Genomic DNA, 27,146 nt, shown 5'->3' with positions numbered 1-27,146 from the left:
GTGTTTCTGAGATCGAGCCCAGCCCAGCCTCCTCTGCAGGCCCTGGTGGCTCCCCATCGTTTTGTCCTCTCCTACAAACTGGAACCTGTGGTGCCCTCTCTGTTTCACCGTTCCCCTTGCTGAAGATGCAGTGCAGAGCGGTGTCCTCTTTTTTGAGGGGCAGATACCTCTTGGTGATTTCTGTCTGGGGCTCTCGGGACAGGAGAACTTCCCTTCTTCTTCCCTCAGCCACCTCCACAGCAGCTAACCCCACCCGAATCCCACACAGGTCCCGCTGGTGGTGGTGGTTCAACCCCTCTCTCTCACACCTGAGGTTCTTGGAGTTCCACGTAACCTAACTTTGTTGACCATGTGGGCAGCGGGATTTTTCTTTTGCTATCTTGTTGCCCTGTTTTTCTGAGGAAATTTGGAAAGGTTAAAGAAACGGATGCCATCGTGATCTTTCTCATACCACTCACCACCCTCGCCCCACTTCAGCTCTTACTCTTTCCTTCTATTAAAGTGATACCTCAACTAATCATTTGCACCCACCCTGCCTTTTCTTTTTTTAATCAGCTCACATGGTTCAGCAACACACTGGCTGAGTGAGACCTTTCCCCCTCTGCTGACCCTTGCTGCCAGCCATCTCTTGGGCAGCCAGAGGGGTGAGAGCTTCATTTATCTTTTTGGTCATCCGTTCAGTCAGCTAGTACTTACCGAGAGCCCTCTCTGTGGCTGTGGCTCTGCCAGACCCTGGTACCCAGCGAGGTCTTCATCTTCGGTCTCCTGGTGGCAGAGCTAGGCCGCTGACGCTGTCAGCAAGCAGGCCTCCTGGTCTGGACAGACACAGCTGTGGGGGTCTGTAGGCAGCCGCCACAGTGACCAGGATCCCTGGAAAATAGCAGACATGTGCACCAGCAACCAAGGTAAGCTGATCTCCAGTGTTTGGCCTTTTGGACACACAGACTTGAGGACTCAAGTTCCGACTGGTCAAGGCCCTGCCACAGACTCTCTGTGGGACCCTGAGCAAGCCAGTCCTGCTCTCTGACCTTCAGTTTCCTCGTCGGTAAAATGAGGGGATCAGACTAAAGCAGGGATCATTAAGCTTTCCTGTGAAGGGCCAGGTAGTTAAGTATTTTAGGCTTTGTGGGCCTTAGAGTCTCTGTCGCAGCTACTCAGTCCTGCCCTTGTAGCTTAAAAGTAGCTGCAGACAATAGACCACAAATGGGTATGGCTCTGTGCTCCAATAAAAATTTATGTACAGAAATAGGGGGCAGGCCAGTGGACCATACTTTGCCCTGGACTAGTCCCTGGGCTCTGAAGGTCCATTTTGTTGATCCAGATGCCCTAAGGAAAGTTGTTCTGGAGGCCTCTGCCTTCCCAGGGGTCCTCTCAGCCCTCTGTGTCATGTAGGCCAGCCTCCCAGGACTCCTTGGTGCCCAACATGGTCAAGTCCACTTGGGGCTGTATGGGTCCCCACCCCCTCCCCACTTCTCATACCCCTCCTTTCCTCCCGGAGCTGGGAATCATCTTCTTGTGGGGAATTGAGGGCCCAGTAGGATAAAGTGGGGCTAAGAACATATAAACACAGCAGGGCACCTTTGGGACAACCCAGCCGGCTGGAGTGAAGGCGGGTAGTGGATTTGACATCAAGTCTTCACGTGTAACGACTATCCTGCTCGACAGACGCACGTGACGGTGGGAGGGCCAGAGACCAGCAAGGAGACACACCCCGGACACACCCCCTCCTGTCTTCACACAGTGCTATCCAGTAACAACCAGACAGGATATCCCTAAATGTATAGGTTTGTCTTTTTTTTTTTTTTTTTTTCCAGCTCTTCAGGCAAATGGGTATAGTGGTTGCTCCCTTTAGAAAGACATACATGCCTTCAAATGCAGAACTCTAAGAAATCAACAGGGCTGACCCACGGAAATGTGAAGAGCTTTCACTGGGCAAGGCCATTGTCATGAGGACCGGCTGGCTTCATGCTCAGATGTGAGACTGGACAGGGTGTTGAGCTGGTCATCAGCAAATCTTCCACTGCACAAACCAGCTGATAAATGCTAACAAGCCAATTCCAGGAATAATGTATGTGTCTGCATAGAAAGGGCGCACATAGCCAAACAGAAGGGAGAAGGAACATGGGGAAGGATAGGGACACAGAAGGCAAAGGAACCTGTCATGCTGGGTTTGAAAGACAAGGAATCAGGAAACATGATTATTCATTCTAAAACAGTGCAGGGAGGAATGGGGAGTTTGATAAACGGTAGAACCAGGGTCCAGAGATAGGGCCTGGTGATAGACCCATCTAACAGGCTCCATTTAATGGCATTGGGCTCCTACGGTGGTCTCTGCAGCCCCTTCCAGGTCCACGGTCTGGTTTGACATCCATGTGTGTACACACATTGGGCTCCCAATGCAGACAGAATGAGGAGGCATTACCAGGGCCAAACCATAGGGACAGCGAGTGGCAAATATCCCCAGAGGTCACCTAAACACCTGCCTCTGATGACCACTTTCATTCATTTCTTTTATTTCTTCAATTAAAGGAGAAAAAAAATCTCTGGCATTTGGGAGTGTCTCCATAAATATCAAGCTGGGAGTTGTATGGTGTGGAATGAACCCATGACGTGCCCCAGCGCAGGGGGTGATGAGTGTGTCAGATCGTTGGGGGTTGGGGGGTCCTGGGCCTCAGTATCCCCATTGGTAAATGGGATGGTGAACTGCGAGACCTTTTACAGCACTTTGAGCTCTCATATTCTGCAGTTTTACAAATCGTTACTTGCCGTTTACCTGCTGGCAGCGTGAGGAGCTGGGCTAGCTGACCACATGGTAATGACCTATGTGCCGCACACCTCCTCTTTGTCTCCGCAGTGCTGTTGGGGATTTCCAGGTGGACGACAAGACCAAAGCTTTACTCAAGTACACGGGGGAAGTGACTTGGATCCCCCCAGCCATCTTTAAGAGCTCGTGCAAAATCGATGTGACCTACTTCCCATTCGATTACCAGAACTGCACCATGAAGTTTGGTTCCTGGTCCTACGACAAGGCAAAAATCGACCTGGTCCTGATCGGCTCCTCCATGAACCTCAGGGACTACTGGGAGAGTGGTGAGTGGGCCATCATCAAAGCCCCAGGCTACAAACATGACATCAAGTACAACTGCTGCGAGGAGGTCTACACGGACATCACGTACTCGCTGTACATCCGGCGCCTGCCCCTGTTCTACACCATCAACCTCATCATCCCCTGCCTGCTCATCTCCTTCCTGACTGTGCTTGTCTTCTACCTGCCCTCCGACTGCGGCGAGAAGGTGACCCTCTGCATCTCGGTCCTCCTCTCCTTGACTGTGTTTCTGCTGGTGATCACTGAGACCATCCCATCCACCTCTCTGGTGATTCCCCTGATCGGCGAGTACCTCCTGTTCACCATGATTTTTGTAACCTTGTCCATCGTCATCACCGTCTTCGTGCTCAACGTGCACTACAGGACCCCCACCACACACACGATGCCCATGTGGGTGAAGACCATATTCTTGAACTTTCTTCCCAGGGTCATGTTCATGACCAGGCCGGCAAGCAGTGAGGGTAACACTCAGAGGCCAAGACCCTTCAATAGCGCTGAGCTCTCAAACCTGAATTGCTTCAGCCACATAGAGTCCAAGAGCTGCAAAGAAGGCTACCCCTGCCAGGACGAGCTATGTAGCCACTGCCACCACCGCAGGGTGAAAATCCTGAATTTCAGTGCCAATCTCACGAGAAGCTCCAGTTCTGAATCTGTCAATGCCGTGCTGTCCCTCTCTGCTCTGTCACCAGAAATCAAAGAAGCTATCCAAAGTGTCAAGTATATTGCTGAAAATATGAAAGCACAGAATGAAGCCAAAGAGGTAAGGATATGTCTGTTATTACATTGGTCATTCATTCATTCAACAAACACTTTATTGGTTTCTTGTGGGCAAGGCTTAGGGTGGCGTTAAGGAATTAGACTGGCATCAGTGGCTTGTGTTCAGGCCAGCTGCTCATTTACCAGTTATTTATCCTTGGATACACCGCCTCACCTCTGTGAGTCTGTCTTTTCATCTGTAAAATGGGATGATAAAGGTTGTGAGCATTTAGCTGCTGGGCTGCCAGCAGTTTGGGCCATTGGAACACCTGATGCTGAGTGAGTGGATTAGGAGGTAGGCTGGAAGAGGGCATGAGGCCAGATGATCTCCAATTAGTATTGATCAGCTGAGCTGACATTTTAAACTTTACTCGTGTCTCCCTACTCCCCTTTAAGAGTAATTTACATAAAGTACACACCTTTTAAGTCTACATCTCAGTGAATTTTTACATTATGTGTACACCCACGTAACCATGATCTAGGTAAAGGTATAGAACATTTCCAGTGCCCCAGACAGTTCCCTTGTGCCCCTCCCCAGTCAGTAACCCCCTCCCTCCCTCCTCAGTAACCACTGATCCCGACGTCTTTTATGTTAATTAATTTTACCTATTCTTGAACTTCATATAAGTGGAATCGCATAGCATAAACTTTCATATCAGACTTCTTTCATTCAGCAAAGTGTACAAAGATGTCTGAGGTTTATCCTTTTGGTTTGTTATTGGTGTGTAAGATTCTACAGTATGACAACACCGCCTTCTGTTTATTCATTCTACAGTTGTTGGACATTTGGTTATTTCCAGTTTGGGGTGATATGAATAAAGCTGCTATAAATTTATACATATCTTTTGGTGAATATATACACTCGTTTCTCCTGGCTACATTCCTAGGGGTGGAATTGCTGGATCACTGGAGAGGTGTATTTTTCACTTTAGTGGACACTGTCAGGTTTCCAAAGGGTTTGAGCCGATTGACATGCCCCCTGGCAATGTTTGAGAGTTCCAGCTGCTGCCCATCCTCGCCAAACGGGGGTGAAGTGGCCTTTCTTGTCCCTGTGGACTAATGATTAGGGCTCTTTTTCATATGCTTATTGGCCATTTGGCTATCTTCTTTTGTGAACTATCTAGTCACACTCTTGCCCATCTTTTTTTAATTGGGTGAACTTGTATTTCCTTCAAAAATCTTATGCTAGAACTAGTGATAGGTATTAGTAATGGGGAAGCTTTACACTTATGTGTTTGGCTGTTCCCACACTGTTTACCCCCAGGGTTACCAGAATCACGTTCAATAATTTTTTAAGAAGCTCTGCTTTAAAATTAACTGTTTCTGTTTTAAGTTGATTATGAGCAAAGAGCTAATTACCAGATAATTTCAGCTCCTGGTGCACTGTAGGTAATTAATGTTGGTAGGAAATGTCTGGAGCCTCTTTTATTCAGCTGTGAACGGCGTATTAAAGTAGATGAGACAGCAGGGAGGTAGCAACAGTGGCCCCGTGTCCTCACCCCACCCATCTGAGCAACTCTGAGCCCACTTGTGACTGTAACAATGCAAAACCTCCCACTGATACCAGAAATTTAGCCAAAAAGTCAGGCCCTCCTTTAAATTCAGTTGAAGCAGTTGGTTGGTGGGGCACGAACCTGTGTCCCCTGCATCGGCAGGCGGACTCTCAACCGCTGTGCCACCAGGGAAGCCCCAGGCCCTCCTTTAAATTCAGTTGAAGCAGTTGGTTGTTTGTGTTTTTTTTTCAAGTCTTCATTGAATTTATTACAACATTGCTTCTGTTTTATGTTTTGGTTTTTTGGCCCAATGGCACATGGGATCTTAGCTCCGGGAAGTCACAGCTGAAATGCCAGGAAGGTAAATTAGTGAAATAGCCTGAATGTGGCCAGCGAGAGGCACATGGTTCATCTCAAGGGGCAGCCACTGCTCACTTCTGGTCGTGAATGTGGTCCTATTGTTTTTCCAGAGAAAACAGAAATCTGGACCACCGTCCAGTGGATTGCAACCTGTTTATGAAAGGGTGGCAAATGTTAGAATAAAGATGCCTACTCAGTGCTCTGAGGAGGGTCGGGCTGTCTGAAGGATGCCTTCTTTCTCTCCTACTGTGTGACGGACATGCTGCTGTAAACAACATAGAGTTTTCTAGAGGTATTTTAATTTCCTAATTCCCTGGCTCCAACTTGGTTGGTTTTAAGTGTCCTGGGCTCCTAGGCACTTGGAATGAACAGGCTTGGTTCTCCCAGAGCCATCTCCTGAGGGTGCTGAGAGCCTGTGAATGACTGTCCCTGGACACGCCACATCCCAAAGGGACAGGAGTGTCATCGTGTCACCTGCCTTGGCTGTTCTCTTTTCAAGTTGTGTTGGTCACCCCTACTTGCTCACACTTGTGAGGTGTTTAATACTCTAAATTCAGAGTTAGGGCTAGGATTGGGTTACAAGTTAGAAAACTAGTTTGGGAGCTTGTGGTCTCAAGTTAATACTCTCCGTTTTACGGTTTTGACGGCTGATTGTTCAAAGTTGGTTCCACTGTATGAGTTGTTCTTGAGGTCTTGGAGGTGTGCATAGATCAGAGCCATGATCTTTTGAGCTAATAACCCTGATACAATTTGTTTTGTTTGGTTCAGATACAGATACAGAGATATATCTATATATCTATATGTATGTATATCTGTTAGTTCATTCATTCCAACTAGAGTCGGACTTCTGATCAATGATTTATTTACATGTGTTGTAATTACTGTTTTCTAGGGTTAAATTTTTGCCATCTTATTTCACGTTTTCCATTTACTTTTTTTTTTTTTTTTTTGCCTCAGTTCTTGCTGTTTACTAGAAAGTTTGAATATTTTTTGCTGGTTGAAAGTCACGTGCTTTATTTTTATTCTTCTACTAGCTCTTCCTAACTGATTTAAACCCATGCTCAAGTTCCGTTTTCCATATCAGTCGGTCTCTGACATTTTTAAGTATCTGTGTTTTGTCCCCCACCCCACTGTCCTTCCCCTCTGATCTTCCTCACTGCTTTGGTTACCTGGGTGTTACTAGAGCTTTAGTTTTGGTTTTTCATGAATATATGTTTTGGTTTTTGACCTTCCTTTTTTTTTTTTTTTTTTTTTTAGTCTATAGTCACCCCTCACATCTATCTTATGGTGTCCTCCTGGATTTCTTTGTGTTGGCATGCCTTCTCAAGAGTGTTCATGGGTAAACCTTTTGGGGCCTGTAAGCTTAAAAATGTCTTGTGGGGCTTCCCTGGTGGCGCAGTGGTTAAGAATCTGCCTGACAATGCAGGGGACATGGGTTCGAGCCCTCATCCAGGAAGATCCCACACGCTGCAAAGCAACTAAGCCCGTACGCCACAACTACTGAGCCTGCGCTCTAGAGCCCATGAACCACAACTACTGAGCCCATGCGCTTAGAGCCTGTGCTCTGCAACAAGAGAAGCCACCGCAATGAGAAGCCCATGCACCACAATGAAGAGTAGACCCTACTCACCGCAACAAGGGAAAACCCACACGCAGCAACGAAGATCCAACACAGACAAAAATAAATAAATTTTTTTAAAAAACTGTATTGTGCCCTCACTTTTTTTTTTTTTTTTTGTGGTATGCAGGCCTCTCACTGTTGTGGCCTCTCCCGTTGCGGAGCACAGGCTCCAGATGCACAGGCTCCGAGGCCATGGCTCATGGGGCCAGCTGCTCTGCGGCATGTGGGATCCTCCCGGACCGGGGCAGAAACCCATGTCCCCTGCATCGGCAGGGGGACTCTCAACCACTGCGCCACCAGGGAAGCCCATGTGCCCTCACTTTTAAGTGTGAGTTTAGCTGGCTACGAAATTCTAGGGTTGAAGTTCTTTTCCTTAAATACTTAAATAACACTCCATGGCCTTTTTGCCTCAGTGTCGTTTCTGAAAAAGTTTTAAGTTAATCTGAATGTTGTTCCTTTGCAAGCAATCTATTCTATCTGAAGCTATTAGAATTTTCTGTTTGTAGAGAAATCGAATGACACCAAACACAACGTGTTGGTGTGGGTCTCTCTTAGTCTGTTTGGCATTCCTGTGAGCCATTTAATTCCAAGGTTTTCCATCTCACTTTAACTCTGGGGAAGTCAATGTTATTTCTGTAAAGATCTCCTGTTCACCCTTCTCTTCTCTTTCCCTGAACTGTTGCTGTTACTGTACAGATGGGATACCTCTGCTCCCAGCTTCTCCATCTCCTAGCTTTTCTTTTACATCGCTGCCCGAGGTGAGGTCATTACTCTCCTCCCTGTTTCTTTCTGGGGCTGTATTTACCCTTGCCAGTCACCCCAGCTCTTGAGTTCTTTATTGCGACTTGTCTGTTGTTCACACTTGTATTTCCACTTGATTCTTCTATAACACTGCTTGTTCCTAACTTCGTGTTTCCAATATTCTCTCCTATCCAGTGACTATCTGGATAGTCTCAAAAGACTGTCTTGTTTAGTTTAAATCCTTAACCTATCTGTTCCATGAATTTTCTTTCAAATACCTAAGTTTGTGTATTGGGGGCCTGTAAACTCACCTTTTCTGGAGGTGTCAGCCATCCTTACTGAACTGTGTTTGAGGGGCCCAAACCCAGGCTTCCCAAGGCAGAGGACCCACATGGCCACAAACTGGGCTAGACGCCCCTTCAGGGGCATTTCCTCCCCTCCAGTTGACCTTGTCCGTGAGGATCTCCTCCACGTCCCTTTCACTCAACTGCAGTTGTTCATCTTTGATGTGGGGAGCGAGGAGGGAAGCCTCAGGCCCCACCAATCAGTGGGCATCTTCTCTGCTCCGCTCTCCCCCTCAGCCAGGCCCTACTTTGCTGACAAGTGGCCCTGCCTGCATCTCTGGGCTAGGAGTGGCAGGCTGGAAAGAGGCACAGGGTTGGGGGAGAGAAGAGCACAAGCAAAGCCTTCCCCAGTCCTTCCCTCCACCGAGACCCTTCTCTTCCAACCGTGTGCTCACGCTCAGCAGGCCACACCTGCCCAGGTTTCTGACAGTCTTTAAGGCACAGTCTCGTCTTGTTTCTGGGACATCTCCAGCGTTGGGCTGGGAAACAGAGCCAAGGGCTTGGGCTAGTTCACCATTCTGCCTGACACTCATCTACCTGCCCGTGCATCATTAGTGCCAAAGTTTCCAGAGAATGACCAGTGTCATTGTGCCTTAAAGACTCAGAGTTAGACATAAAATTAAGTTTCACCCAGCTCTATGTGCAGCACTGTTTGTATTCAACAGTGTAAAACCCAAGTTGTATTCAACTTGTGTAAAACCCAAGTCCCCTCTTTCTTCACCAGGCTAAAACCATGTGAAGTGCTCTCAGAGGGAGATTTATACTTGGTTAATGGCCATTTTAAAAATCAGCAGTAATATCAGTAGGTATTATTCATTAAGGACCCTGTGCTTCTTATCCCCGATTTACCAAGGAGGAAATTGAGGCTGAGAGAGGTCACATAATTTACCCAGATTCTCGTGCCTAGAAAGGAGCAGAGCTGGGATTATAACAAGTCTTGGTTTTCCCACCCCACTGCCTCCTAGGCCCTAGGAGGTTTAGCCAGTAGGGGGTTGGCAGGAATCACAGGGTCTATTGTATATTGGAATCTTTTACACCCAAAGTCTTAGGAATTCAAATAAGTAACCGGTGGCAAATAGGGCATTATAGCTCTAATCCACTGACTTCTCAATGTCATCGGAGGGACACATTCACTCACGCTCATAATGGTGAAATAAAATCCTTGTCTCCCAGCCCCATTTCAGTGCACTTAATTAAATTACTAAACCACATGCTGCCTCTTTATTATGTGATTATTTCTTCAAAATCAGTTGATTCATGGGTTCTCTTTTTCTCAGTCCAATTATGGTTTCCCTTCTGAGTTGTCTAGTATAATTAATGTGCAGTTCTTCCTATTTCAAGCCTAAATTGAAGCTGTCTTATATACAATTAGTCTTGCTCTTTCTTCCATCTTTTACTTTATGGTCAGCATTTATTTCTGATTCTGAACCTGTTCTGTAACTGTACGGAATTCCATGATACTTTGGCCTTCTAATTGAAGATGATATTTGGATAGTTGGGCATTGTGGAGAGAGGGTGGTGGGAGAGGAAGAGTGATGATGGGCTTACCCTGATGTGCTTATTTCATTTTTGAAACAGACGTTACAAGGAAATTAGTATCTAAAACTGGATAAGAGCTAGTACTTTGAATTATGTTGGATTGTATTAGCTATTCTAACAAAGGCCCAGAATCCTCCTGCAGGGGTGTAAATCAAGTTAACTGGTTTTAACTAACTTTATAAATTGGAATTCAATTTGGGGGGAAAAAAAGGGTTACGTAGATGTTAAGAAATTTCTGATTTAAAACAGATTTAATATGACAGATATTTTATTCCTGTTTCTCTAGTGCATAAAGAGAAACGTGAGAATGGTAGATTTCCTCAGACTACATCAATTAGAATAAAAAGGTTTCTTGCACATTGGCAAGCAGAATGGCTTCTTCTACTGAAACACATTTATTAGATATTCAATATTGAAAATGTGTTCACCTTGCCTTTTCCTTCCTGCTTTATTTTTTCCTCTTTCATGATTTTTGTTTTTGTCTTTCAGGTTCAAGACGATTGGAAGTATGTTGCCATGGTGATTGATCGTATATTTCTGTGGGTTTTCATTCTGGTGTGCATTTTAGGGACAGCAGGATTGTTTCTGCAACCTTTGATGGCCAGGGATGATGCGTAAGCACTAAGCTGTGCGTTACTTGTGAGGTTACTTATGTGTATTGGGGCAGAGGGGCGTCACTGTCTTTTTAATTTTATTTTTTGTTGTGGTAAAATTCACTTAGCATAAAATTTACCATCTTAACCATGTTTAAGGGCACAGTTCAGTGGTATTAAATATATTCAGGGCTTCCCTGGTGGCGCAGTGGTTGAGAGTCCTTTTTTTTTTTTTTTGGTTTTTTTTTCACATTGCTGTGTAACCATCACCACCATCCATCCCCATAACTCTTCATCTTGTAAAACTATAGACCAGTTAAACAATAATTCCCCATTCTCCCCTCCCACCAGCAACCATCATTACACTTCGTCTTTATGACTTTGATTACTCTAAGTACCTCATATAAGTGGAATCGTACAGTATTTGTCTTTTTGTGACTGGCTTATTTCACTTCACAGAATGTCCCTAAGGTTCATCCATGTTGTAGCATATTGCAGAATTTCCTTACTTTTTAAGGCTGAATAATAGTCAATTTTAAGTATATATATTTTGCTTATCCATTTATCTGTTGATGGACACTTGGGTTGCTCCCATGTTATAGCTGTTGTGGATAATGCTGCTATGAACATGGGTGTACTCTCTCCGATACCTTGCTTTCAGTTCCTTTGGGGATATACCCAGAAGTGGAATTGCTCGATCATATGGCAATTCTATCTTTAATTTTTTGAGGAACTGCCATACTGTTTTCCACCACGGCGATACCATTCTATATTGCCACCAACAATGTACAAGGGTGGATTCTCCCCAGTTTCTCCACATCCTCCTCATACTTCTTTTTTTTTTTCGGTACGCAGGCCTCTCACTGTCATGGCGTCTCCCGTTGTGGAGCACAGGCTCCGGACGCGGAGGCTTAGCGGCCAGGGCTCACGGGCCCAGCTGCTCCGCGGCATGTGGGATCTTCCCGGACCGGGGCACGAACCCGTGTCCCCTGCATCGGCAGGCAGACTCTCAACCACTGCGCCACCAGGGAAGCCCTGTTTTGTTTTTTTGATAATAGCAAACCTATTGGTTGTGAGTCAGTATCTCATTGTAGTTTTGATTTCATTTCTCTAATGATTAGTGATTTTGAGCATTTTTTCACGTGCTTATTGGCCATTTGCGTATCTTCTTTGGAGAAATGTCTATTCAAGATCTTTGTCCATTTTTGAATTGTGCTTTTTATTAAGTTTTAGGAGGTCGCTATGTATTCTAGATATTAATCCTTTATCAGATATATGATTTGCAAATATTTTCTCCCATTCTGTGGGTTGCCTTTTTACTGTCAATAGTATCTTTTGATGCACAAATTTTTAAAATTTTCATGAAGTCCAGTCTGTCTGCTTTTTCTTTCATTACCTGTGCTTTTTGTGTCATATTCAAGAAATCATTGCCAAATCCAATGTCATAAAGCATCTGTCCTGTTTTCTTCTAAGAGTTTTATTGTTTTAGGTCTTACATAAGCTTTTTCTCAATAGAGCTTCCTATCATCACTTCCTATCAAGCTACTGGCTTTGCTTTTGACATTTCAAGGTTTACTTATTATCCAGTTGTCTTGACTTCTGTTAAAAAAAAAAAAAGATTCATGCAAGAAAAATGTCAAGAGAATTATAGCTAAATGAATATTGAACCAGCCTTTTGGGTAAGGTAATGTCAGAAGATAATTCTTCTACAGTGATAAGTAGCATGCTGTGCTATGGACCATATAAAAATGGACTAAATATGAAAACTTTTTTTTTTTTTTTAGTGGTCGAGATGTAACTGGATTTTTTAAAAAAACCTTACTGTTCAGAAATGCGAAAAATCGTTTTGTTCAATATCACAACAGATTTCCCAATGGTTTTCTTGTTTAGCTCACAATCTCCTTGCAGTTTATACTATTTCAGTAAGGTCTCACTACTGTCATTTCTTACCATGCACCTTTTTTTTTTTTTTTTACTGTTTTTCAAGAGTCTAAGGACCATGCCCTCCTTGTAGATGGCCTCAGTTATTTATCTTGCATAATTCTAAATTATTATACTATGAGAAATTATGCCTAGTCACGTAGTCATTGTTAAGGAACCTGTAGAACGGGGCTTCTCAGCCTTAGCACTAGTAACATTTTGGGCCAGATAATTCCGTGTTGGGGGGGGGGCCCTGTACATTGTAGGATCCTTAGCCGCACCCTGGCCCCTACCCCCTAGATGCCAATAACATGCCCCCCATCCCTTGCCAGGTGTGACGACCAGAAATATCCCCTCAGGGGCAAAACTGCCCCTGGTTGACCCCCCATCCCTTGCCAGGTGTGACGACCAGAAATATCCCCTCAGGGGCAAAACTGCCCCTGGTTGACCCCCCATCCCTTGCCAGGTGTGACGACCAGAAATATCCCCTCAGGGGCAAAACTGCCCCTGGTTGAGAACCATTGCTTTAGACAAATTATTAAGGAGAGAGTATCCCATACTCCACTTCTGAATCGGAATAACCACTGGCAAGAGATGATGATTCACAGAGACCATTTTAATCTTCTTCTCATTAGTCATTATGATGTTTTTCCTATGCAAAAATAAAACTGACAAAATGGCAGCCCACTGTGGCTCATGTTTCAGTAAGCCAAAAGATTTCTATAAAATGTATTTACATGTAAAATTTTAAAGTAATAGTAGTGGAGACATAATAAGAGGGATCGGGGATATATACATGCTATGACAGCCAAATGGCAATTTAAACTCATCGAACGAGGAGACTTTCACTCACTAAATAGCATTAAACACCTGCCTAAAATAAAAGGCAAATTAGACAGGATCCCTTCTGCCTTCTAAAGAGTGTTGAATTGAACTTAGACCTGTTACTATAAATAAATAAGGCATTTGTTCTCTCAAGAGCTAAGAGTTCGAAATCGAATACAAGATTTCTTTCAGTATTTTCTTCCTGGTCATAGCTGAGTCAGGGACATTAAAGATGAAAATTGTTTTTTTTCTGTTTTTGTTTGTTTGAATTTTATTTTATTTATTTTTTTATACAGCAGGTTCTTATTAGTCATCAATTTTATACACATCAGTGTATACATGTCAATCCCAATTGCCCAATTCATCACACCCCCACCCCCACCTCCAGCCCCGCTCCTTTCACCCCTGGTGTCCATACATTTGTTCTCTACATCTGTGTCTCAATTTCTGCCCTGCAAACCGGTTCATCTGTACCATTTTTCTAGGTTCCACATATATGCGTTAATACGCGATATTTGTTTTTCTCTTTCTGACTTACTTCACCCTGTATAACAGTAGAGATGAAATTTTAACTTGTCTACCTGTGATACATGATACTGTACTGAATAAGTAAGTAGTAATAGGCTAAGACCAGATTACGTCTAAAGGCCCTTGCAACACTAATATTCTAGTACTGTAACTGTTGGAATGAAAGAGATAAAATTGAAACATGACAGGTATGTAACAATGTGCTTATACATAATTACAATACCACCTTTAATTTTAGAAGATGATTTTCTCACAGAACAATTTGGTAGTATCCACAGACATGTTCTTAAAATGAGATTCACTTAGTTGTCATGGACACTTCCAAGATCAAAGATAAAAAGATGCTACCAGAATTTATATAGAAGGTGGTTCTATTAATTGTGGGAAAAAGTGGACAAAAGGATTGAAATGAATGTTAAGGATATGCTACTGCATGTCGACACGAGTTATCTATTGTATGATTTCACAATGGAAGGTAGGCTGTAAAAGTAGTTAATAATTATTCAGTTTACGCATCTACAAAATAAAGTAAGCCTTAAAGGAGTTCCCAAATCCCATTTTTCATTTTTTAAAAATGTTGCTTATAGAAAAGTAGCATCACATTCAATCATTATCATACCAAGTAATCAGCTTATTTAATACAGCAATGTATTATACTTAAGATTAGCTCTTACCCAATGAATACAGGACAGAGAAAATTTTTAAATGTGTACCTTTACTAAATGAAATCAGTCTTCAAATACAACAGGAATTTTCCAGCACAGTCAAAAGATGAACTTAACTGTTGATTACAAAGCAGAATTAATTGACAGGATACAAACATTAGATTTTTACTAGTACAGTTTAGATAATATTTTGTGCTGCTATATTTTTAAAAGATCAAATGTTATTCAGCCAGTTATTACTTCAGTCATGCAGGTAGATGTTCTAATGGGCAATCTATTGAGATCAACTGATGTTAGTGTCTGTTAATCTGTTGAAGCTTGCATCAAATTTTAAACACAATTTACATTTTCATAATTGTATAGGTGCCATAAGAGATATGTGCCTTTTAACTAAATTCCTACTACAGCCCCTAGGGAGGTGTCACTTATTTGCATTTCCAATATGAATTGGTACTATTATACTTGCCCATTTATAGATAACGGGAACAAAAAGCCCAAGAGATCCAACAATTGAAACCAGAAGAAAAGTCCACAGAAACATCCGATCAAGAACCTGGGCTATGAATTTCCAATCTTCAACAACCTGTATCAAAAAACAAAAAAACCATGTTAAATAATTAAGACACAAAATTCGTAAATTTACACGTCGACTTGTAATATAAGTGGGTTATTTTGATAAAATTTTAATAAAATATAGTACTTAGATATCTTATAATAAACTTTAAAACATCTTTTTAATTCTTACTATATACAGTTATCTTGATTACTTGTTCGGCCCAGTAGTGTTTACTTCTTTTAATTTTTGAAGATAATCCAGCCTGAAGTTAACTTCATGACAAAAGTTGGTTCAGAATAATATGTATTCAACAGCTGTTAATCTTCTTCCTCACCTCACCTGCTTTATTTTCCTAAGATTTCCTAGGGACCATTTTAACCTAAGCTCATGAGTTCAGAGCTTCTGGTGAGCTCATTCCCTCCCTGTTTTCTCAGCCCAAGCAGGGAGCTGGCTCAGCAGGTGTGAGTGACCTCAAGGGAAGGGCAGGCTGAGACCAGGCCCCAAGCACCAGAGGTTCCCTCCCACCAGGCCACTTCCTTGACCATGAGCTTCCCTAGCCCGTTCTCTATGAAGCACCGGGTCTTCTACAGGAACTGTGCCCCAAGTTTCAGGATCATGTAGAATTTAATGGGTTATAAACACCCTACTGCTTCCCTACTTATAAGTTTTTCCCCTGAAAATAAACCCCATTTACTGGCCCTCTTGGAAGGAGCCCGGATCCTTTTGCACAACACTTTGCAGACATTCATTAAATCCCATCTCAATCCATATCATTATCTAATATCTGTATTTTTAAATTTTTATTTATTTATTTTTGGCTATGTTGTGTCTTCGTTGCTGTGCACTGGCTTTCTCTAATTGCGGCAAGTGGGGGCTACTCTTCATTGTGGTGCGTGGGCTTCTCGTTGTGGTGGCTTCTCTTGTTGTGGAGCATGGGCTCTAGGCACGCGGGCTTCAGTAGTTGTGGCTCGTGGGCTCTAGAGCACAGGCTCAGTAGTTGTGGCGCACAGGCTTAGTTGCTTCACGGCATGTGGGATCTTCCCGGACCAGGGCTCGAACCTGTGTCCCCTGCATTGACAGGCGGATTCTTAACCACTGCGCCACCAGGGAAGCCCCTAATATCTGTAATTTTTACGACTCCATTGATAGCTTCACCTTATAAACTAATTATCCTTACACCAAATAGAAACTTTATGATCCACAAGCATTAAAAGTTTATTAGATTAAAACAACATTGTAAATCAACTACGATAAAATTTTTTTTAAAGTTTATTAGAAACATATGTCAAATGTCCCTTTGGGGGGAGGGCTGTTATTTTACCGGATTCATTCCACCTGCTGACCACACCTGCTAGAAATTTTTCCATTTAAAAAGGCTTTAGAGATTAGAACTCATATACATTTTTTATTCTAGGTGCTATTTTATTATTTTTTGATTATATTATATTAGTTTCAGGTGTACAACATAGTGATTCTAAATTTTTATAGATTATACTCCATTTAAGTTATTATAAAATATTGGCTGTATTCCCTGTGCTGTACAATATATCTTGATAGCTTTTTTATATGTAGTAGTTTGTACCTCTTAGTCCCCTGCCCCTACCTTTCTCCTCTCTTTCCTTTCACCACTGGTAACCACTAGTTTGTTCTCTATATCTGTGAGAGAATTCATATAATTTTAATGCGACTATTCAAAGTAAATTCAATTATGAAAATAGTACTATAGTCATAGCTTTAAAAATATTACACAGGGCTTCCCTGGTGGCGCAGTGGTTAAGAATCCGCCTGCCAATGCAGGGGACGCGGGTTCGAGCCCTGGTCTGGGAGGATCCCACATGCCTCGGAGCAACTAAGCCCGTGAGCCACAGCTACTGAGTCCGCATGCTACAACTACTGAAGCCTATGCGCCTAAAGCCTGTGCTCTGCAACAAGAGAAGCCACCGCAATGAGAAGCCCGTGCACCGCAACGAAGAGTAGCCCCCGCTTGCTGCAACTAGAGAAAGCCATGCGCAGCAACAAAGATGCAACGCAGCCAAAAATAAATAAGTAATTTTTTTAAATTACACAATAGAAATAAAGAATAGTGACAAGACTGAAATTTACATGTTTTGAAAGCAAACTCCAGTTCAATATGATCACATTAATAAAATGTATTCATAGTTCAATTCTTGCATTTTAAATATCAACCTTAAATAAGGAGCCAGTGAGTTATTTTTCTGTAATAGTTTGAGCAAATTTTTGTTTTTAAGCAAATTAAGCATTATTAAGTACTACACTAAGCTTCACTTGTACACGTTGACATATAATATGTAACACCTGAGAATACCTTACTGCTTTTGATTTCGCTTAAATTCTTATAAGTGAACAACAAAGAGATTTATTCTAGAAAAATATCTTGGCTGTATTTATAAAGGCTCCATTAGACTCATTCTTTAAAAAATGAAATCACTTTTGATAAACTATAATGCAGTTGTGCCTGCAGATTACTATAGAATCCAGAAACAAAGTTACTGAAGATCAAATTAAAACAGTTAATCATTGTCAGAGCCAAAAACCAAACGGCAGGATTACTACGCCTTAGAATAACAGAACAGTCAGCATAACACAAAGTGTTTTCAAAAGTCATCCAAGATGCCGATGGGGGAAAAGGAGACGTGAGATTTGTGTACATGCCACATTTTGCAGATGTTTTAACTGAAATGTTAGTAAAGATCTTTTACAGAACAGTGTGTCAACATCTCTGGCCCTCAATCTATGCTTAGCCTTAAGGGTCATGCTGTTTGCCCGACTTAGAATTAAAACAGATCTGCATTTGTAAATATACGCGGTCACAGACCTCACGGACATCATTCTCCTTCATGACGTGTCTTGTGATGTAGCGAATGGAATCAAGTGCAGCTTCCAGTGTGTTTCTAGAAGATTTTGGTCCACGGCTTCTCTCAGTTTCCTCCTTCTGACTGAAGCACCTATCTACATGACTTCGCATGCAAAGCAGTTTTGGAAGCTTCTGAAGAAATATCTTGCGGACCCACGGAGCCATAGCGTTATGTGTTGAGGAAGAACGGTGATGGATGTTGATAGCAAAGACAGTGACCATGATGGATAGTGTCACAAAGATCATGGTGAACACCAGGTACTCTCCAATCAGAGGTATGACTTTGGAAGATGAGGGTATGATCTCTTCAATAACAAGAAGGAAGACAGTCAGAGACACGAGTACTGAAGTGCAGAGACAAATCTTTTCACCTTCATTTGAAGGAAGATAGAAGACAAGTATGGTTAAAAACGAGAGCCCAATACAGGGTATAATAAGGAACAAGGTATAAAAGAGAGGCAGACGCTTAATTACAAATGAGTAAGTGATGTAAGGATACCAGCAACAGCTGTCTGTTCTGTTTCCTTTGCTTCCTGTTGCGCTCACAATTTCCCATTCTCCATTATCAAAAAAATCTCTCTTGTCAACATCTTGGTCCTCCAAAATTATATCAACCTGTGATCCATCGTAAGTCCAAGAACCAAATTTCATGGAACAGTTTTGGAGATCAAATGGGAAAAATGTGACATCAATGGTACAGGAACTTTTGTAGTTTGCCGGTGGAGTCCAGGTAACAGTGCCGTCGTACCTGACGACAGTTTTCGTACTGGCCCCTTCAAAACGTCCATCTGCACTGAAATACACACATGCACGGTAACGATGCAGAGGTTAAACAACCGGGGCGTGCGCTTTACAAGCCTAATATAAAAGACAACCTATACCATAGCATGAAATACTTTTTAAATTATTACACTTGAGATATACCTGCTCCACAAAGGGGACTCGTTTAAAGACACTGCCCTTAAGTATCTAACTCCATTGAAACTAAACCCCTATTTCCATATCTACTCCAGGACTGACAGATCTATATTCACAGAATCCTGAGATTCAAGTGGTTGAAATGATTTCACTTTGATTACACACAAAATGTAATTAGGCTAATTTATAACAATGGATGTGCACAGAGCCAGAACCTGAATCCACATTCCTATACGTCCCCCTCTCCCCTCAGTGCTCTTCTCCCTCCATGACAGATACTGGACGCTTCCTACACTGACAGGGAGAGAACAATAGCCCCAAACTGGGCACAGCACTGGAAAACAGCCGTCCCTCTCCAACTCTGCCATCGTGTGAACTCACGCACTGGAGAAGTCTAGCAGGAAACATCACCAGCAACATGAGCTATCTTCGAAATATTGCTCTCTATCTTAAAATTCGTGTGACTTTTGCACACTCCTGTGTGATATATCCATGTTAAATATCCAAATGTTTGCAATGACTTAGAGTAAGATGATGCTCCAGGAAGCTGCATCATGCTTTGTTCACTCCTCCCATGTTGAGAAGCATGGAGGTAAAGGTTTGAAAAGTGAAAGGTATTTTTTGCTTAGCATTTGCTCTGTCCTCATGTCAATGCCTTCTTGCAAATGAGACAAAGTGCACTAGGATAAGCACAAATTCCCAGAAATGTCCTGGAGTGGTTGGTCCTAGAAAAAAATGAAACTGGCACCCAGAAGTATCCTCTCCCCTAAGTTAAAAACCATCCTCAAAACACACTTAGGTAGAATACCTACAAATAAGAGTTAATAGTTAATCCAACATTCCTCATTGTGGGAGATTCTTATACAGTATTTAAAGCAAAATTAGAAGGATGCATATTTAAACATAAAGCATGACCTTAACTATTTTTAACCATTACCAAAAAATCTGGAAGGCAGTCTGCCAAATATGTAGTCTAGAAAATAAGAGTGTAAATGGGGATGTCAGGCTACTCCCCACGCACCACGTGTGAGCTGTGTGATCCTGGACAAGTGTAACTATCTTCGGCCTCCATTTTCTCATCTGTCAAATAGATGTGATCGTACCTAGTTCATAAGGTTATCTTGAGAACTGAATGAATAAAGATAAGGCACCGAGCGTAATGCCAGGCACAGAGTAAGTCCACCATACGTGTAAGTTTCTAACAGTGGTTGCCACCAAGTGATGGTATAATGGGATTGATTATATTCCCCCCAACTTCCTTATACCTTTTTGGACTTCCCAAATGTTTTACAAATTTTTGAAATCCAAGAACACTTATGATCAGAAAACAATATACCAAAAAAGGGAGAGGATCCACAGAACCTATCTGTAGGTTCATGAAATGAGAGAACACAAGATTAAGTCCTCTGACTTTATAGCTAAACAATTTTCAAAAGGAAGAAGAAATTACTAGTGCCTAATAGTAATACAGTTGTTTTCTTTTGAAAACAGAAAATGGTATTCCGGATATAACTTACTTATCAAACAAAACAATGTCTGGAGTCCAGAGAGAGTCTGAAGGGACTCGTATAACTTTTATTCCACTGTAGTCATCAGGGTTCCATCTCAATTTTACATCTATCCATTCCTTTAAAACAAAGAAACCTGACTCAATTTCAATAAAATTAACAGTCAAAAACACTGAAAGCTATACTCTCTTTGCCAAATCCAGACATTTCAGACACGAAGTCACCTCTACTCCCAATAAAGAAAATTCACCTCCACGTCCTTCTTATGGGCACTGGAGGATATAGCCCTGTCCCCACATGTGGTGGCTCTAGCCATGGTCCTCAGGAGACACAGGCGAGGACCAGAGCTGCGTACATTCATGGATCTGCTCAACACCTCTTCTCCCACCAGCTGACCATTCCCAGGAGCTGCAGCCATGGGCACCTAAAGTCCAAGTTCAAGGGAAACATTCTCTTTTCTAGCTGTCTTGTCAATGACTGGCTGGACTGGTCCATGCAAAGAGCAGTTGGATTTATTACACATTCCACATAGTTAAACACCTTGTCCCACCTCCACACAGTAACAATTCTGTGATCACGTCAAGACTTGCACCCCGGGCTTCCCTGGTGGCGCAGTGGTTGACAGTCTGCCTGCCGATGCAGGGGACACAGGTTCGTGCCACGGTCCGGGAAGATCCCACATGCCACGAAGCAGCTGGGCCCGTGGGCCATGGCCACTGAGCCTGCGCTTCCGGAGCCTGTGCTCCGCAACGGGAGAGGCCACAACAGTGAGAGGCCCGCGTACCGCAAAAAAAAAAGACTTGCACCCCAAGGAAAGCACACATGTCTTTCAGGAATTGGGGGTTAGGAAACTGGCAGTAGGTATTAAAAATCAGCAATAATAAAGAACAAAGGGAAGCACTCAACAGCAGTTGGGGACATCTGGCCCAGAAAGAAAAGAAGTCCTTTATATAAGAGAGACTATGAACATAAAAATAAATCATTACATTCTTGCCTGTTCCCATCTCACTGAAGAGTAAAAGCCAAAATCCTACAGTGGCCTAGAAGCCACTACTCATAACCTATGCTAGGAACACCCATCGGCCTGTTGCTTCACTGACCTCATCTCCTACACCCGTCCCATGGCCACTCACCTCCAGCCAGCTGGCTTCTTTGCTGCTCCCTGAACACGCCAGGCACCTTCCAGCCTCAGGACCTTTGCACGTTTTTGTCCCCTCTGCTTGGAACAGTCCTCCTCCAGATACTCACATAGCTTGCTTCTCCCCCTCCTTCAAGTCTTTGTTCAAATATTACCTTCTCAGTGGTACTTCCCCTGCCCATCCTATTTAAAAGTACAGTCCCCAACCCTCCCTATCTGCTCTCCTGGTGTATTTTTCTCCAAGCTTATCAGCTTGAGGGTACTATACAACTTCCTATTTATTCCCCCCATTGGAATGAAGTTCATTGAGGGCCTAGACTTTTGTCTGTTTTGTTCACTGCTGTTTCCCCAGTGCCCAGAACAGTGCCTGGCATATAGTGGGCACTCAAATAATATTAACTGAATGAATACAAGACTCCATCTACCTAATCCTTCTGCCTCCTGCCAATCCACCAAGACCAGATACTCATGCTACAAACCCTGTAATAACAGTGGCACCAGTCAACAGTTGGGTGGCCCTTTGAATTTTATACATACCTGCTTCAACCAGACATTGGTTGTCATTAACTGATTTTTCTCATCCTATGAAATAAAAATTTAAATAAGGCTGATTATTTCAATTACAGAAACAATAATTCTTTAAATAAGAATTTTCTCAGTTTTATATAAACACTCCTCTCTATATAGTACCTATGTTCTGTTCATCAATCCAGTTCTCTAGAAAAGCAGGATCTTTTTACCAGCCTAATTTCGCATTATTCCTTCCAACATACTCTGTATTTCAGATAAGCTGCCCGAAAGGACACCATTGGCATTTTTAGATTTAATATTAATAGTCTCAGCTACTACATTTCCTCAAATCTAAGATGCAATCTAAGAATCACATTATTTTATGTACTTAGCACTAAGAAAGAAAAAGGCTGATAATGAATTGTAAGTTGTCATTAATTATAAGACATCTTGACTTCAGAAGTGCTAAAATGTGGAAAAATGTGCATCTTACAATCAGTGAGATACAATGTGTGCATTCTTGAGGGACTATAGCTTCTGCTGAGGCACATATTTGAATCTCTCCATGGAGCTGTTACGCAGAAAAAAATATGGATGTCAGAGCCTTGAATGGCAACTTCATAAAGCTTTTACATCCTACTTTTCTAGAGGACCAGGGATCCTTGCTACTTACACCTTCCTGTTGTCTTATCTTCACTTACGCCAGTCCTTCACTGAATTTTCAAGGCCTAATTAAAGTGATAACTCTTTCATTAAGTTTTACTGAAATATCATGGAGCCAACTGAACCAGCAAAAGATCACCATGATCATCAACCACAAACAGACCCTGTGTAGGATACAATGCTCAGAGCACGTAGACACACAAAAGCACGAGGCAATCCCTACAGTTCGGTAGAGAGGATGGGATATAAATAGCTTAGGTGACCAGAGTGTTTCCATTCCCTATCCCATCCGAACAACAGGTGAATGACCTAGGAGAAAGGAGGAGGCCAGAAGGAAGCACATCCCTAGGGACAAAGACAGCTGTTAGGTCCCTACATGGAAAGAATGGGTCCTAGGAAATACAGCATGGCCATCCCTCTGACACTGTCCTCCAGTGAGCAATTTTCCTTGATTAAAACACTAGAGCTGGAAAGGACCTAGAGATTTTATCTACTGTAATCCCTTCATTCTGCAAATATGAAAACTGGCCCACTGAGGCAACTTGCTTAAAATCACACCACCAATTAGTGGTAAAACCGATTCTAAAACTCAAAACTCCTAAATTTAAACGCTATGCCACCAGCTCTACTGTCCACCCCAAGGTCACACACCATCCAGAATAACTGCTGAGCCCTGTATTAGAATATGCCTTTCAGACCAAAGTTCTAACCAGAGGCATTACAAATTAGGAAAGTTCTGGTAAACATATTACCTGTGATGCTGCATGGCAGTAGGTCGTCTTTGAGAATCTAATGAAAATTATAGACCTTTTCACCAGAAAAATGTGAACACACATAGATTTTGCTCTGTGAGCTAGGACCTAGTCCATACTTAGTATCTTTAATAGTAACATAGATAAAAGAAAAACCCATAAGTTCACAGCTGGCCCCAAAGATGTGGGTTAGCCATTGCCTTAGGGGGGATACAGCCTCTTTTAACCTCAAGTATCTCTTGAGCATCTATCACGTGTTCAACACAGTGGAGGATGCAACAAAAACCAAACTGAGGGACTTCCCTGGTGGCACAATGGTTAAGAATCCACCTGCCAATGCAGGGGACACAGGTTCGAGCCCTGGTCCGGGAAGATCCCACATGCCACGGAGCAACTAAGCCCGTGCGCCACAACTACTGAGCCTGCACTCTAGAGCCCATGAGCCACAACTACTGAAGCCTGCGCTCTGCAAAGAGAAGCCACTACAATGAGAAGCCTGTGCACCACAATGAAGAGTAGTCCCCTCTCGCCGCAACTAGAAAAAGCCTGCGTGCAGCAACAAAGACCCAACACAGCCAAAAATAAATAAATTAATTAATTGATTAATTTAAAAAAAAAACCAAACTGAGTGAAGACAAATGTATGATGACACTCAGGAGGAAACCACAGATAAAGAAATGTTAACTACTCATAAGCATGGCAGAAAAGTTTTAGGGGTAATAGGGTTTTTTTTAACCCGACCATAAAAATAAAATCAAAACAAACAAGCCAACACTGATATTTTAAAAAGACAGAGTGAGGGGCTTCCCTGGTGGCACAATGATTGAGAGTCCGCCTGCCGATACAGGGGACACAGGTTCGTGCCCCAGTGCGGGAAGATCCCACATGCCGCGGAGCGGCTGGGCCTGTGAGCCATGGCCGTTGAGCCTGCGCATCCGGAGCCTGTGCTCTGCAACAGGAGAGGCCACAACAGTGAGAGGCTCGCATACTGCAAAAAAAACAAAAACAAAAAAAAGACAGAGTGAGAACACGTAGGAAGTAAGATAGGAATCTGAGGAAACTTCAAGGAAGAGCCACTAAACATGAACACAAGGTTGCGGGGCAAAGACCTTAGAGATTAAAAGGAACATAAACCCACTGAGAAGCAATTCAGTGAAGCTTCTATCAATGTCCAGGGCCCTTGACCCTCATCTTCCTTGACTCCAGTCCTCCTCCCCTCTCATTGTCACTGACCGTATATTTTCTGGGCTCTTCTCTCAAGAAGCAACCCTTCCTCAACGTCTCTGCTTGGCTAACCCTTGCTTCTACCACGTTCTATGAATGTTCTTCAAGGATCAGGCTCCTGCTCTCTCTGCTTTAAAACTGCATCAGTTCAAAGTTTTCAACAATCATCCCCAGGCCAGCAATTCCAAACCGACATCCTCAGCCTTGTCTCTCACCTCGGAGCCAGTCTTGACCTTCCAAGTCCCTCAGTGAACATTTTCTTTTGAATGGACCACAATGACCTCATACCAAAAGCAAACCCATCGTCTTCTCTGCCCTGCCCCCATAACAACCAATTTTCTCTTTCAAATTGGTTACCCTTCTAACCACCTAGGCTTCAAAATAAGACGCTTCCCTCCATATTCAGTGGTCAAGTCCTGTTCCTTCTTATATTTGGTCTAACTTGCCTCTCAAGCTTCTAATCTTTCACTCTTTGAAGCCACATATTTAATTATCTTATTGATCCTCTTAAAATACTGCTTTTACCATGTCTGTTACCCATCAGATCTCTCATTCACTCAGCATTTACTACGTGCCAGACACCATGCTGGGCTCTGGGACAGACACAGGACTAAAGCTCACTCTGCTTTGAGGCAGCCCTGCCAGCACATGAGTGCCAGTCAGTGTAACTGGAACAGAAGAGAGATTGTCTTAGGAAGTTCGGATTTCAGAGTCTGACAGATGAATTTGGCCTTGAAGGATAAATGGCTTGTGCTGAGAAGGAAAGTTCTCCAAACAGAAGCAATGGCAGGAGCAAAGGCACAGTGGCACACAGGCATCACTCCTCACCTCCTCTACCATCCAGTCAGACCATCGATCTAAACAGCCGAACAAAAAGGCTCAGTATCGCTTATGTACCTGTGATTATACTGTTCCTTGTTATTAAAGTTCTTTCCTCTCTGCATGCCAGATCCTACACTTAGCACAAGCCCAGCTCAAGCGCCACTTCTTCTACCCAGGCTTCTTTGATAATCTCAATCATCAAGATCTGAAATCCCAGATCTCTGTGACATCACGATTTAGTACTGCAGCATTCTACACTTACTCCATTTACATGCTGACAGTCCCAGCTAGAAAGAAAAGTTGAAAGCAAGCCCTACCGACTTACTTCCTACTTCCCTATGTTTAATTTATATTTAAAATCTTCCTGTATTGCCTAGCAAAGGATCAAGCACAGAGTCCATATTCATTGATCTTTCTGGAAGCAATTAGGTTACATATATCAGTCAACAGACTTCAAAAATGTATATCCTTTGATTCATCACCTTTCTTAAGGAAAGGAGAAATGCAAACATTTATGTACAAATATTCATCATTGTCCTTCATAATAGGAAAAATTGGGAACAAGCTTCTGCCAACAATAAGAGAATGTTTAAATAAATTATAAATGAAATACAGCCATTAAAAATTACATTTGAAGATTATATAATAAGAAAATGTTCATCATGTAACAATAGGGGAAAAAGCAGTAATCAAAATTATATCTAAAATAATACTTCAATTTTGTAACATTCACAAAGAAAAAACTGGCAAGAAACACAACAAAATGTTACCAATGGTCATTTCTGGGTGGTAGAATTACAGTCAAGTTTTATCTTCTTATTCATATTTTTTTGAACTTCCTAAATTCTTTCCAAAAATCATGCATTGCTTCTCTAATCAGAAAATAAAGGCACACCTATAAATGTTATCTGTATCCATCCATCCATACACACACACATATTTGACTATATTGGGAACACAACAGGGAAACAATTATTGATTGACATGATCAGAAAAAGAAGAAACTAGTTTAAAAATTAGTGTGAACCTTTTAGTTTAAAATAGAAATAATCTTGACAATAAGAACAAGTTACAATGGGGAATTTACTACCTGGTAAATGTCACATGGAAAAACCTAAGAAATGTTTTAAGTGTGATACTGAGGCAATGATCTGTTGAGATCCCTTTTCGGTCCTAAAAATCTACAACTCTAACTCTTGGGTTTTTTCTTTTAAATTTTTTGACTTTTTGGTCATATTTTTTAACATATTTAAGGAGAAACTTCCATATAAAGGGTTTAATAACTTTGAATTTATTAAAAAATAGACCTATTTTAATTACCAAATGAGATAAAATGATTTCTAAACGACACAAGATTATATAAACATACAGCATTCCTATGTCTGTGGTGTAATAATTGTTTTTCCCTGGTGAGTTCCTGGAGGAAAAGGACTATGTTCATTCAACTTTGTAATCTTTGCAGCCGAGCACGGTGCCTGGGCACACAATACGCTCTCCACAGACCTGTGTGAAATTGAATATGGAATGATATGCACACCTACCACATCCACTAATTGAGATATTGCAAGGCCAAACTTTATTTTTATTTTTTCATTCAGGTGTTCCACTGGACGAACCCATCTCTCGTAGTCTTGAAATAAATCCTTAAACAAACTATCTTCATGTTTGGCAACAAAGGATGGTTCAGCT

The 27,146-nt window shown here is 42.3% G+C and overlaps 2 protein-coding genes across 4 annotated transcripts in view; one reads left to right on the top strand and one right to left on the bottom strand.

The window, feature by feature from the left end:
• The window catches only part of CHRNA3 (cholinergic receptor nicotinic alpha 3 subunit), a 24,164-nt gene extending 9,085 nt beyond the window's left edge, over nucleotides 1-15,079 (top strand). For 2 of the 3 annotated variants that reach the window (XM_024768982.1, XM_024768981.1), the window contains exons 5-6: nucleotides 2,855-3,866; nucleotides 10,450-10,702. In XM_024768982.1, the coding sequence (XP_024624750.1) occupies nucleotides 2,855-3,866; nucleotides 10,450-10,578 (1,141 nt within the window). In that variant the 3' untranslated portion in view covers nucleotides 10,579-10,702. Of the gene's footprint in view, nucleotides 1-2,854; nucleotides 3,867-10,449; nucleotides 10,703-14,967 lie in introns of those variants that run through there. The other variant, XM_024768983.1, reaches the window with a different exon arrangement.
• CHRNA5 (cholinergic receptor nicotinic alpha 5 subunit) lies at nucleotides 14,522-27,146 on the bottom strand. Its single transcript, XM_024768984.1, has 5 exons — nucleotides 26,999-27,146; nucleotides 22,024-22,068; nucleotides 20,358-20,467; nucleotides 17,884-18,715; nucleotides 14,522-15,074 (listed from the first exon to the last, which is right to left on the bottom strand). Exons 2-5 carry the CDS (start codon nucleotides 22,048-22,050, stop codon nucleotides 14,913-14,915), a joined length of 1,131 nt encoding a protein of 376 aa, XP_024624752.1. The 5' UTR covers nucleotides 22,051-22,068; nucleotides 26,999-27,146; the 3' UTR covers nucleotides 14,522-14,912.

The sequence above is a fragment of the Neophocaena asiaeorientalis genome, unplaced genomic scaffold (assembly GCF_003031525.2).
Source record: "Neophocaena asiaeorientalis asiaeorientalis breed wild unplaced genomic scaffold, Neophocaena_asiaeorientalis_V1.1 scaffold879, whole genome shotgun sequence".
Taxonomy (NCBI): Eukaryota; Metazoa; Chordata; class Mammalia; order Artiodactyla; family Phocoenidae; genus Neophocaena; species Neophocaena asiaeorientalis.
The sequence above is the reverse complement of the archived record's forward strand: the minus strand, read 5'-3'. Positions and strand labels throughout refer to the sequence as shown.

Coding starts and splice junctions, on each gene's coding strand:
- CHRNA5 (XM_024768984.1), bottom strand. CDS start 22,050: ATGACAACCAATGTCTGGTTGAAGCAG. Junction 18,716..20,357: donor GACATTGTTTTGTTTGATAA/GTAAGTTATATC, acceptor TGTGTATTTCAG/TGCAGATGGACGTTTTGAAG. Junction 15,075..17,883: donor AGGAGAATGATGTCCGTGAG/GTCTGTGACCGC, acceptor TTTTTGATACAG/GTTGTTGAAGATTGGAAATT.